Genomic DNA, 12,576 nt, shown 5'->3' with positions numbered 1-12,576 from the left:
GCCCAAACCTAGATTTTAATTGCTCCAGAGATGTTCTGTGATATGTCTGATATATATATAATAGCACACTTATGGGGGAAAGGCAATAATTTGTGTTCAGCAATTCTAAATGCAGGAAGCAAAAAAAAAAAAAAAAAATCATGCAATCATTTTTTATATAATCGACCTGATTAAATGGAACAAATAAACACCATATTTTTATATGAGAGAAAGTACAGGATAGATTCCTTTCTCACATACTTGGAAAGAGTAAAATCCAACCGAGCTTCTACCTGAACAGCACACATGCTGCAGATTCAGCGAGGATCGGGTTCTTCCAGCAATACATGGCATGAAAACTCATCTTAAACTAAAGCCCAACGTAGGTTTAAAAATTAATACTTCAGGATTCTGGCCACCCTTCTTACAGGAACTCTTTGAACTTTTAAAAGGTCCTACAAACTTCAAGTTTTCTGGATTTTCATTTGGCCTAGACTTTCAAAATTAAGATGCAAACTTGGAAATCAGCAACCATAGTATCAATAACCAGAAGAAAAACAATCCCAGAAGCCAAACCCTGCAGTTTGCCCTATGATGCAATTAAAAAGTAGGAATATTTCACCCCAGGATTCTGCAAACCTGCTTGACTGATGGGTCTCCAGGAGCACAGATGGATTCTAGAGAGGGATGCTTGTTTTAAAGCATTCCTTCAGCCAAATTAAAAAATTAAAAGCAAAAGGCCATGGATTTGTATTCATCCCTAAACTGAAATGTTAACTGAAACATATCACATGCAAAATACACCCATCTAAAAAATGCGCTTAAAAACAACAAATCTTAAAAATTCTGCATGAACAAAATGACAAAGCAATCTGCACAGCCTCAGAAAACCCCGGTATTTGAGCTGCTGCTTGAGAAGTGCCCCACAGCAGGAGGGAGGGCCAGAGGGCCCGCAGCGCTGCACGTACCCGCCTGGCACAGAAGCGGCGGGGCGATCCTCCCTGACCAACACAGGAGACACGAGAGTCACCCACCACCCACGCTGCCAGCACTCCCCACTCACAGCCGCGGCTGCCCTGCTCTGCTCCCAGCCAACACACAGGCCCCGGGCACTGCTCCAGGTGCAGCAAGTTCCTTTCTGACTACGAATACACTCCCATTTCTGCCTTCAACACACCTCATTATCAACATTGTGATCAAAGCAGTATATGGTTTACAAAAATAAGTTGCAATTACTCGTATCAAATGTAAACAATTAATTAAAAACCACTATTTTCATCATGTAGTCTACTCGGTATAATGACAGATGGCATTTTTAGTCCAACAGAGGAAAAGTTTAAATCTGTAAATGCCTTTTACTGCTTGGCAAGTAGCTCAGGCTCAAGTTCCCAATTAAAGGCTACCTTCTCCTCCACGACATGGGGCACAAGGTATCAACTCCATTCCCAAAACCTGAAACTTTTCCCAAACACAAATGGCATTTTCAACTTGTTTAAAGGTACGCCAATGCTTTTGAATTTGGCTTCTGCAAGAACTTTATCATCACGTCTTTACTCAAGTGTTAAACTTTACATGCATCAGTGCCTTTCAGAGACCACACAACGGGAATTTCTCCCATAACTTCTTAATGCCACTGGAATTACTTGAGTGCTGTGCACAGGTAACTGCTCCACTTTCCCCAGTGCTTTAGTAATATATTAATATTTAAATAATTTGTGAATAAAAGGACTAATAAACAGTCAACACTTCTAAGTTCAGACCTAAAATTACATGTTTTCAAAGCAAAAGTACAGCAAACATTAACTTACTACAAGATAAATTTTCACTTCAGTAGACCAGAAATGGAAGTAGAAAATGCCTTACCCTTTGTTCCAGAGCTGACTGAGTCTGTTGTCTTAAAAGAGTTTTAAATGGCCCCCCTTCTTTTCCAGCACTCCCACTGCCCATTCCTGAAGAATATCAGTACAAATGACATTCAAAGAAACATATATTATAATTTGTAATCAAAGGGTGAGTTCAAAATAGATGAAAATGAGTAATTGAAAACAGTCAAATTATCCCCATAATTTTAATTTTTAAGGGGAAAAAGCATCAAAAATTTAATTTTGGTTTGAGGGTTGGTCTAGGTTTTCCTTTTCACACAACTAGCAGTGATTTTATAGTATTTGAACAAACCCCCCGATCTAAGATTTTCTCCTGCTGTCAATCTGAATTTAAATCAACTTTAAAATATAAAAACTTAAAGATGTGGATTTAAAATTCATTCCTAAAACATATAACTTTGTTTTATTTTCTTGTTATGACTTTTTGCCTATGATTTAAACAGAGATCTAATTTTCACATTAAGTTTTTATATAACCAGATTATCTGCCCTTACCAGAGTCTCTCTGCCAGACTACTCCATAGTTGTGTATCTCTCACTAATATTATTATAATATTTTTATTTAATAGAAGTAATAGTAATCTGGTTTTCACAGAGTTTCAGGGAACTAAACCACCTTTCCTAACTACCAGTAGGAGACTGTACACATAATTACAGCAGCAGTTACATAATGCATGATTAGCAACAAGAAGAAAGTACAAAGGCAATGCATATCCTTTGATTTGAATGTAAACTCTGAAAAAAATTACAAATTATTTTACACTATGAAATACTCATCCGATTCATCCAAATAAGCTAGGGGCCACTACTGCTCAGCACTTAAAACTACACTTATTTGATTACTGTATCTGCACACACATAACCTGCAGATTATCTGTAAATGAACACGGGACAAAGCCCAGTTTTGCAGGACACGGTAATTCTGTCTGTCTTCTTTCAGAGCTTCCCCTCCAGCCCTCCCCTGGCACAGCAGGTTTGGTGCAGAGGAAGCTGACAGGTGCAGTGCCACCTTTGCTGTGGCATTACTTGCACAGGGCTGTGTCCCCTAACAGGTGCAGTGACACCTTTACTGTGGCATTACTTGCACAGGGCTGTGTCCCTAACAGGTGCAGTGACACCTTTGCTGTGGCATTACTTGCACAGGGCTGTGTCCCCTAACAGGTGCAGTGACACCTTTGCTGTGGCATTACTTGCACAGGGCCGTGTCCCCTAACAGGTGCAGTGCCACCTTTGCTGTGGCATTACTTGCACAGGGCCATGTCCCTAACAGGTGCAGTGCCACCTTTCCTGTGGCATTACTTGCACAGGGCCATGTCCCTAACAGGTGCAGTGACACCTTTGCTGTGGCATTACTTGCAGCAGGAACATGTCCCTAACAGGTGCAGTGCCACCTTTGCTGTGGCATTACTTGCACAGGGATGTGTCCCCTAACAGGTGCAGTGACACCTTTGCTGTGGCATTACTTGCACAGGGCCGTGTCCCCTAACAGGTGCAGTGACACCTTTGCTGTGGCATTACTTGCACAGGGCCGTGTCCCCTAACAGGTGCAGTGGCACATTTGCTGTGGCATTACTTGCACAGGGCCGTGTCCCTAACAGGTGCAGTGCCACCTTTGCTGTGGCATTACTTGCACAGGGCCGTGTCCCCTAACAGGTGCAGTGCCACCTTTGCTGTGGCATTACTTGCACAGGGCCGTGTCCCCTAACAGAGTGTGCTGAGCTGCAGGTTATGTGTGTGACAGTGACCTGGGGCTCTGTGCTCACACAGAACTGCAGCAAACACATGCCAAGGTCGTGCTATTCCTGAAGCAAACACGGTGCTAGTGAGGCAGACTTTCTTGGTAACATGTCCTGCCTAAAACACGTTATCCTTGCTATTCCTAAAGCCATCAGGGCTAACATGACAAAGCAAAAAGAGGCCCCTAAGCAGCAGAGGAAAGCAGAGCGTAAAGAACAAAAAGGTGTCAGGAGCAGGATGAAATACAAACACCACAGTGCAAACAGTTAGAAATGAAGCCAAGATTTTCTTTTCCAGAATTTCTAACTAATTCAACATAATAATTCCTTGCTAGTTTCCTTTTCCTTCTGATCAAGAATCTGGTACGGATGAACAAGAGTGTAAATATACATCGAATTCTGTTATTTGTTTTTACCAAAGACTGGGAGATCTAGAAATAATACCAGAGTTAATAATGTATGTAAATTCATTCCTACCTTCATTCATTCATTTTCAAGAGTTACTAAGCTACCATTACCATGTAATTAGATATAAATTACAAAAAGCACTACAATTTTCAATGAGTATTTTTAGCTGTTCTTGGATAAGGAAACAAAACTATTAGTATCTGTATAGTCCCATTAAACAAGATTAAATTGCTTTTACTATTTAGCGTTGATTCTAAACATCACTGTCAGGGACTATACAAGACTAAATACAGACAAACACAGCATAAATACTGCACATGAAACAAACTCAAAAAATACAAACTAACCAAAAGAGTTTCTACAAAAAAGCGAAGTAATATCAACAACTATTTAATTGAAATCTATAAAAATAATCCATGTCAGTGAAATGAAAAAGTGGGCAGTAAAAATAAAAAGCATGAGCTTTGTTTAAAAGGCTAAATTAAAAAGCAGAGTTGGTAGCATCTGACAGCCATTATTTCAGCAAATTATGGATGAATTCATGAGCAAGTGCAATGAGCAGTTGCTCCATGCAAAATGCAGGAGCAACAAAGTGAAGAGAATGTGTGGGATTAGAAATAAAGCAAATTATTTCAGTCCAATTAGCGAAGGATATTTTTCAAGGGTAAAGAAGTAATTCTGTAGCATAAATGACATTGTTTCAAATCCTCTAAGAAGTTCTGAAGGTGTTTCAAGCTTCTGGGGCAGAGGTGAGAGATGGAATGCATAGTCATGTAGCCAGCAGTTTTCAGAGGCTAACTGAGCAAACCGAGGGTTATAGAAGCATCTGTGTGTTAATCAAATAACAACATTTCCTTAAAAGTTCGTTTAAAAGGCCATAATAGATAGATCCTACCAGAAGCAGCCAGAAGCAGCTCTTCAGTGAAAGAAACACTTTTCCTCAGAACAACTGGGCTGACATGGCTAGAGTGCAGAGGTTTAATGCTAGACCCCGAGAGGAGGAGACAGGACTTTTTAAGATGTGGGGAACCACAAGAGAGTGTAGGGGAGCTGGGAAACAGGAAAATCCTAGGTCCCTGTGGGGAAGGTGCTGTGGAGGAAAGTAATAGAGACAAAGATGTAGATTCAGAAGATGGCTAAAGAAACGGACAAAAGAAATCAAAATGAAGCATTTTTGTTTTCTCCAAATGAATCAACACTTACTGCAAATTATTTCTTGACATACAAAGAAATGGAATGACAATACAGCTCCACAACGTACATGAGAAGCGTGTCTTTAAAAATAATTACTTGATTAACTTCCTTTTGAAATTAATTTTTTAGAGTCATGGTAATTAAACATTTTAAATGCCAATCAAAATTTGATAGCAAATAGTATGGAGTAAAACCCAAACAACAGAGTCTTTGCACACACTTAATCTGATTACTTGCATTATCTCGGTAGAAAAGATCATTTTCCAAAGAGGCCGTGGATCTATTTTATCATTTTCCAGAGTAATAAATCTTGTAGAATTCTAAGTTCCCATCAAGTAAAGGAGTTCCCACCTTACCCATTTCCTCCAAACATATGCTATGGAACATCAGAACATATTATCTGATTAAAAAACATCATGCTTTTTGTCAGCCTGATTCTGTCCATTTGCAGTGGCACAAAATATCTCCCTACTCCCAGAATTCTAACTTCAACCCCAAATTCAGCAAATGTATTTACAGACCAGAATGGATAACACAAGCCCAGTTGTATTTCACAGAAGACACCAAGGCAATATTCTCCAGATTTGGAGCTATTGAAAATTAGATGCTTAAGCAGATCCAAGTTCCAACCTCCAGTGTTTTGTTACTCATACTGGAAATTGTGGTATCTGCACTGTGTCTCCAGGTTAATGTCCATCTCAGACATGTCAGCACACTAACCACCTGACTGAGACATAAGGAAGAATGTAATATACTGCAGAAATAGCAGAAAATAGTTCTTTTCTCACATCAGCCAGCCTGAGTAATGAACCTAGTAATGTTGGATGTGTCACACAAGAAGTCTGCATTTCTTTAACTTTAACTACTAACATCACCAACTTACACACTGAGATACCTGAACTTGGTAACAGCCTTGGGAAGTGAAAACAGAGGTCTAAACATATACAGGAATTGTTAAGAACAACAGACTTTAACAGGCTATGGAAGTGTCTTCTGCATATCATCAAATTTTGGGTAAAAGTAAAGCAAATTACTCATGAGGTGTCGTCCTTTTAATCTATTAAGCCTCAAAACTGAGTTTGTCATAGCAAGATACAGCATGTTTAATTTTAACTAGAAAATCCTCTTCGGACGAGTTTCAGCAGCAGAGTTAAAAGTTGCCAAAAAGACAGTGCTAATAAGCAAAACTATGCCCACAATTTGCTTTAATACTAGAAAGATAACTAAAAAATATCTTTACATACTTGAAAAATCCCTCCAAATAAGAGGCACCAGTGATGATCTGTTTCAGTTTAGTCAGTTCTGAAGGAACTGACCAAAGACAACAGGATTTATCCACCTACCTAATATTGCCAGGAAATACATAAGGCTGCTGCTTCAAAACCTTCACATTCACAGTGAGTTGCACATGCTAAATCCACAACACTTACATCTGAAAGATGACCACCTATGCTACATTTAAATCCTTTACATGACATCATCTTTACCATGGAAAATCTGATCAAAAAACAGGTTTTCAAATATTCAGTAAGCCAAACACCTGAATTTGGGGTGCTCCCAAGTAATAAGCATCCAGTTATATCTGTAGGTCCTTTAAATGAGCGACCACCACAGGTTATCCAGAGGACAGACATCCTTTAAAAAGGACAAAAACTGAAGTGTGCTTTTTTTTTGCTTGTTTGTTTTAAAAATGGGACAGAGAAGACAGCACTCAGAAAGACAGCTTGCTAATTGGGAATATTTTTAACACATCTAGGAAATAAACTGCATGAAATATTTAATACAACTCCATTTGAATGTAATATTCAATTTTTCTGCCAGGAAGAATTCTTGAAAGGAGTGCTATCAAGTAAAGCTGAATCAACTACCTTAATATGCTTAAAATTTGTCTAATTATATGGAGCCAAGAATGTTCTGGGCTTCAAATACCACAATTTAAAACATGATTTAAAAACTAACCACACTTCTACATGCAATTCTACAAAATACTTTGCCTTATGGTAGCAAAATTCACAGCATTGGTCATATAATGAAAAATAAACATACAATAATTCTTTGAGTTTTGCTGACATTATAACTGACATGATTCTAACCACAGACTAAAAAATAAGGAGGGAGAAAAAAACAAGTTCAAAAAATTATGATAAAGCAATGGAAAAAGAAAAATGCCTTTTGAAGATGGCTGGATTACTTCTAATGTAATTTAAACTGCTTTGAAAGTGTATACTGTGTATGTAAAGCTATCTCCATATACCAAGAGAATAAAAAAACCAGTGGCTGCTACACTTCTAGTTCTGAGTTTGCAAAAGGGAGTTCAAAATTAGATAAATGTACGCAGTAAACTTAGGGCCCAGCACAGTAGGCTTGAAGGCTACATGGTTTTAGTAACACCATCCTTAACATATTGTGGTGAGAAACACACTCCTATGATCTGTGATATGAAATGGAGGAAATAAGGAAAAGGCAATTTCTTAGGACTCCCTTAATGCTCTGAGATGTTTTATTTTGACTTCAATACTTCAGACTTCAATAGTTGGGTTACAGAAGTAATTTTCATGTTATCCAGGACAGTGGAAACACAGGCAGGATTGAAATTTTGACCCTGCAGAAACCCTTTAGAGCTTGAGGTGTGCTGTGTGAGGTCTCCAATTTGCACATCATTTTGATAACTTAAATGCCAAAAAAGCAAAAGGGGTTGAAGGAAAATATAAAAGGAGAAACACAACGTAAACAAAAAGTGGGTGGAAGTGCCTTACCAGTTTTGGGTGTCAAACTCAAATCTGTGTCAGAAGAAGAGGACTGTCGACTGTAGGACTTGGAAGGTGAAAAGGAATAGGTTTGGTTTTTCAGAGGGGTGGAGGGTCCTGATGAATATGTATTGGGATTGGGATCTTCATTGAAAGGAATCCTGCCAGAAGAAGGTGGAAACATATTCAGTAATCCTGTGCCAAAGGACCTGGCTGACAGCAGCATGATCCAAACACCAGGATGGGACTGGGGCAGGGCCAGCAGCTATTCCTGAGCAGCGAGGCTGGGAATGAGGCCAGAGGCAAAGAAATGCTGTTTTACCCTCTCAGCATCCTACAGACAGATGCTCGTCATCTACAATGAAACAATTAAGCCAAATGAAAGGCATGAGATGTGACAAAAAATTATATTTTATATATATATGCAAAATAAAAAAATTGAAAAGTTTATGGCTTAAAAATCTGGTCAAATACACAATGCTTTGAGTTAGTTTAATAAAGAAAAAATGATTTCAAATTATAGCTGTGTTTATACATATTTATACACTATGTATATACACATAAGCATTTTAAGGTAAAAATAAAAATAAAAATGTTTCCTTATCCTATAGCATCAGCAGCATGCCACAGCTAAAAACAGAGCAAAGAGGAGAATCTTTATGGAAACAACTCTATCGACAAACAGTTTATTTATGTACAGCTTGACTTACCTGCTCCCTAAAACCATCTCTTCCACAAATGGCACAGACCCTTCCTAGAACCATTTTAACACCTACAGTACGTGAATTATGTTTGAAAGCAATTGTGAGCTCAAATCAGTGTTTCCCAGTTACATCACCTTATTCTTTTAGTTAATTTCACAGGAAGCAAGAGCATGTTAAGGTGAAGAGTGTGGCTTTGTGGAAGAGACTCCGAGGCATCTCCAAGAAACTCTCCTGCATTTGCTTGAGCTGCAGCACCCTGGGTGCATCTTCCCTGACAGCAGCAGGTGTGTCCATGAGGAAAAGAGGGAAGGAAGACGGGCGGTACCTGCCTACCCTGCCTGCCTGCCTGCCCTTTGGGAGCACTGTGCCTGTGGCTGCCTCTCCCCAGCTGTGGAGTGTGAGCAGTCTCGTACCAGTGTAGATGAGAGTGGGAACAGACACAGAGAAGTTCTGAGTGAGCCGTGAGCCAGTAGCAGTGTGAATTGGGCTGTTGTGGGTCGAGCGGCATCCATGGCTCGGCGCGTGAACCAGCGGAGACCTGAGACAGTTTGCAGCCAAGGTGGAAGAAAAGAAAACAATACATACAAACAGGTTGCAAAGTTATGTTACCAATGATTTCAGGGAAGTTTAGCTAGAGGAGATCTCTTACTCTAAGCAGACTCTAAGAATTTCAATTCCTAGCATGCAAGAGTCCAGATGAAATAAAAGGAGGGAAAGGAACAGCTTAAGCACTTGCTTGTGACTGCATCATTGATTTCTGGCAACAGGCCACCAAGTTAGTAAAGCCAAGAATAAGAAGAATCAAATTAGTTGATTTTGCTGCCTTAGAGAAACATTCCCATTTTTTGAACTGAGACAATATCCATCACCGAGTTGAATGTGGATAATTTGGGAGGTGGAATTTCCACATTTTGCTGCAGGGTGAAAGTCACTGGTTTACTTATGGGTGCTTTTTAAGTTGATAATTACCAGGTCTACCTTTTTTGTTTTTAAACACCGTGCTGTTGTTCTACGCTGCACTGTATCCTGAAGTTCTTTTAAAGGCAATTTTTAAAAATCAAGACAAGTCAAACAAGCTATGCCGTGAAATAGAAACCAGTAATTTCAAAAGTCAGCTCGTATTTTGCAACATTTTGCAGAGCAATTGATGCCTGCACAACAAAAATGCCTCATCTCTCTTGCAGTGACAGAACAGCTCAAGTTCATGAAAATGGCTACTTCAATTAATACATCTAGAAATACAGGATATGTAATACACTTCTTGGTGCAGTTTTTTTTACAGTGCTTCCTGTATTGCTCTACCAAACAGAAAATAACTAATTTATCCATGCAAAAAAGTAGCAACAGTTGAAAGAAGACTGCAAATATATTTCTCTTAATTGGTATGCATATCAAAATATTGCATTCAAACTGTTTGGTGCTTCAGTACATATGACAAAAATCACAAAATTCTAATTCCAATCATAAAAAGATTTTTCTCTGCAAGTTCACAGTCTACCTGTTTTGCCACAGTCCTTCTTGCTTTACAACAGTAAGAAGCAAAGCACACAATAAAAGATGAGACCTCTTTGGAGTCATTGTCCAAATCACTGACAGAATGACCAGAATTAAAAATTTATCTTCTGTTATACACTTATAAACATTTAAACTTGAAACAAAAGTATATTTGTGAGAGGTCCTCACAAGCCAGGGATATGTAGTACTATTGCTACATAAATACAAAGAAAGTCATCTTAAGTAAGAGCTACCACTCCAGCTTCTACTGAATTAACAACTCATCCAACCTAAAACACTTCGGAATTGTGGAATAGAAACTTATTGCAGACAGATAAAACTACAAAAGAAAAATTCTGGGGAAAAAAAGAAATCACACTGGTTATGAAAAACTGAATGAGTATGAAAGGAAGAGAGGTGAAACTTGTTTCCCTACAAGCTACTAATTCATACTTACTCCTTCATTTCTTTGGATGGGGAGTTACATGCAGGTAAAAATGCTGATGTGTTACTTAATTTATCCAACGTGCAGGCTGTTCCTATGGCTCTCACCACGAGTCCAGACTCTCCCTCCAAATCAAAACACTGCAAATAACCAACAACAGCATTTCCTCTCATTTCAAGCACCTTCAAGCCAATCTTCCTTTGCAATTCACCTACAAAACAAAAGGTAAAGAGCTCAGAGTTGCAGTGAACTTCCATCCTCTTTTGAGGTCGTTGACTCTGCTTTTGGAGTGCCAGCCAAGTCAGCAGAGCAGGTAATCCATCAATCCAATCCTGCACAGCTGGGCCAAGGAGCCAGCCACAACTTCTGTCTCCTACAACACTGTGTGACACCAATCACTTCCACAGCTTTTTATTTTTCCTCCAAACCCATTCTGACTGCCAAAACAACATGTCATTTCAGAGGTTTTTCCCACTAGACTTTATTTTCAGTAGGTTTTTTTTTTCTTTTTTTCTACTTATTCAGAGAGAGAGAGGTCAAGATGTGTTGTGGAACTCACCTAAGTTTCTAAATACTTCATATTTAATACTTCAGTGTAATAATGATACATACATAATACTTCAAAACAATGCAACATCTTTAAAATCTATATCAACAAGGATCTATAATTTCTTCATTTACCAATTTATTTAAGCATATTTCAACTCATTTCCTACTTTTTGCCTCTCTACTGCAAACCAAACACTGCCACTCCTATTAACTGCACACAAGGACAGAAAGGCTGTGACTATGAGAAACTGGTCTGTCATTGATGCTTTTTTAGGAGGACATAATAAAAAAATTAAAGGTTCTGTGTAGCTGGATTGCCTTGGTAATAACTAAGGTAGAAAATATCATCTCTCTTCTTACAAAAATGAAAGACTTCCAAAATCCTCTGTTAACAAACTGAAAAAACCTCACTGTCACAAAGGATGGCCCAACAGTCCTGATGTCACTGCTGCTGAGAAATCAAGTGGAATGAATTGGTCAGGGAATCAGAGAATTTCCTGAGCTGGAAGGGACCCACGGGGACCATCTAAGTCCAACTCCCAGCTCTGGTTTCTACTGCTTTCTTGAAGTTTGATTCTAAAATTACCAGCACAGGTTACTCTTGTAAACTTCTTAACTGAAACCATGCCTGTACCAGTCTTGAAAAAACTCTAAGGTTGAGAAAAAGTGTGAAAGTTTCTTTTTAACTTAACACATAATGACAAAGATCTGTGAAACAGACTTCACTCTCAGAAGTTACAGATTTCTTCAAGATTCTTTGTGTGACCACCAATAGCAATATTGCAATAGCACACATTTTATTACATGAGATGAAACAGTATTCCTGTGAGGTTCTTTGGGTTTTTATCCTCTTATCTATGCCACAAATAAAATCTAGCAAAATACTTTATCCACCTGCACTATTTATGCATGGTAAGAATTATGCAAGTATGGATTCTGTAAACTAATATGGGGGCTGTATTAACCAAAATGTCCTCATGTTACTTATGACAGCAGTTTACTTCACTTTTTTCCCCTCACAGCATGCTGGCCTTCCCAATGAAGGTACATCTCCACTGTCTTTTATGGTGCCCACTTACTGAAGATCTCAAGGACACTTCACTGCCCCAGGCTGCTCAGAGCCCATCCAGCCTGGCCTGAGGCACTGCCAGGGGTCCAGGGGCAGCCACAGCTGCTCTGGCACCTGTGCCAGGGCCTGCCCACCCTCACAGGGAGGAATTTAATCCCAGTATCCCATCCAAACCCACTCTCTAGCAGTGTGAAGCCATTCCCCTTGTCCTGTCTCTCCAGGCCCTTGCAAATAGTCCCTCCCACCTTTCCTGTAGGTTCCCTTCTTGTAGGCTCTGCAGGGCCACCAAGGTGACCCCAAAGTTCTCTTCTCTAGGCTGAATAATCCCAGTCCTCCAATTCTTTCCTCACAGGAGATGTCTGACAAACA

The 12,576-nt window shown here is 39.2% G+C and overlaps 1 protein-coding gene across 16 annotated transcripts in view; it reads right to left on the bottom strand.

Moving 5' to 3' along the window:
- The window catches only part of C2CD5 (C2 calcium dependent domain containing 5), a 57,137-nt gene that overhangs the window by 35,272 nt on the left and 9,289 nt on the right, over positions 1–12,576 (bottom strand). For 8 of the 16 annotated variants that reach the window (XM_038153537.1, XM_038153542.1, XM_038153538.1 and 5 more), the window contains exons 6-9: positions 10,602–10,800; positions 7,956–8,107; positions 4,901–5,095; positions 1,843–1,928 (exon numbers count right to left, since the gene is read on the bottom strand). In XM_038153537.1, the coding sequence (XP_038009465.1) occupies positions 1,843–1,928; positions 4,901–5,095; positions 7,956–8,107; positions 10,602–10,800 (632 nt within the window). Of the gene's footprint in view, positions 1–1,842; positions 1,929–4,900; positions 5,096–7,955; positions 8,108–9,063; positions 9,189–10,601; positions 10,801–12,576 lie in introns of those variants that run through there. The other 8 variants (XM_038153546.1, XM_038153548.1, XM_038153550.1 and 5 more) reach the window with 4 other exon arrangements.

Source organism: Motacilla alba, chromosome 1A, assembly GCF_015832195.1.
Source record: "Motacilla alba alba isolate MOTALB_02 chromosome 1A, Motacilla_alba_V1.0_pri, whole genome shotgun sequence".
Taxonomy (NCBI): Eukaryota; Metazoa; Chordata; class Aves; order Passeriformes; family Motacillidae; genus Motacilla; species Motacilla alba.
The sequence above is the reverse complement of the archived record's forward strand: the minus strand, read 5'-3'. Positions and strand labels throughout refer to the sequence as shown.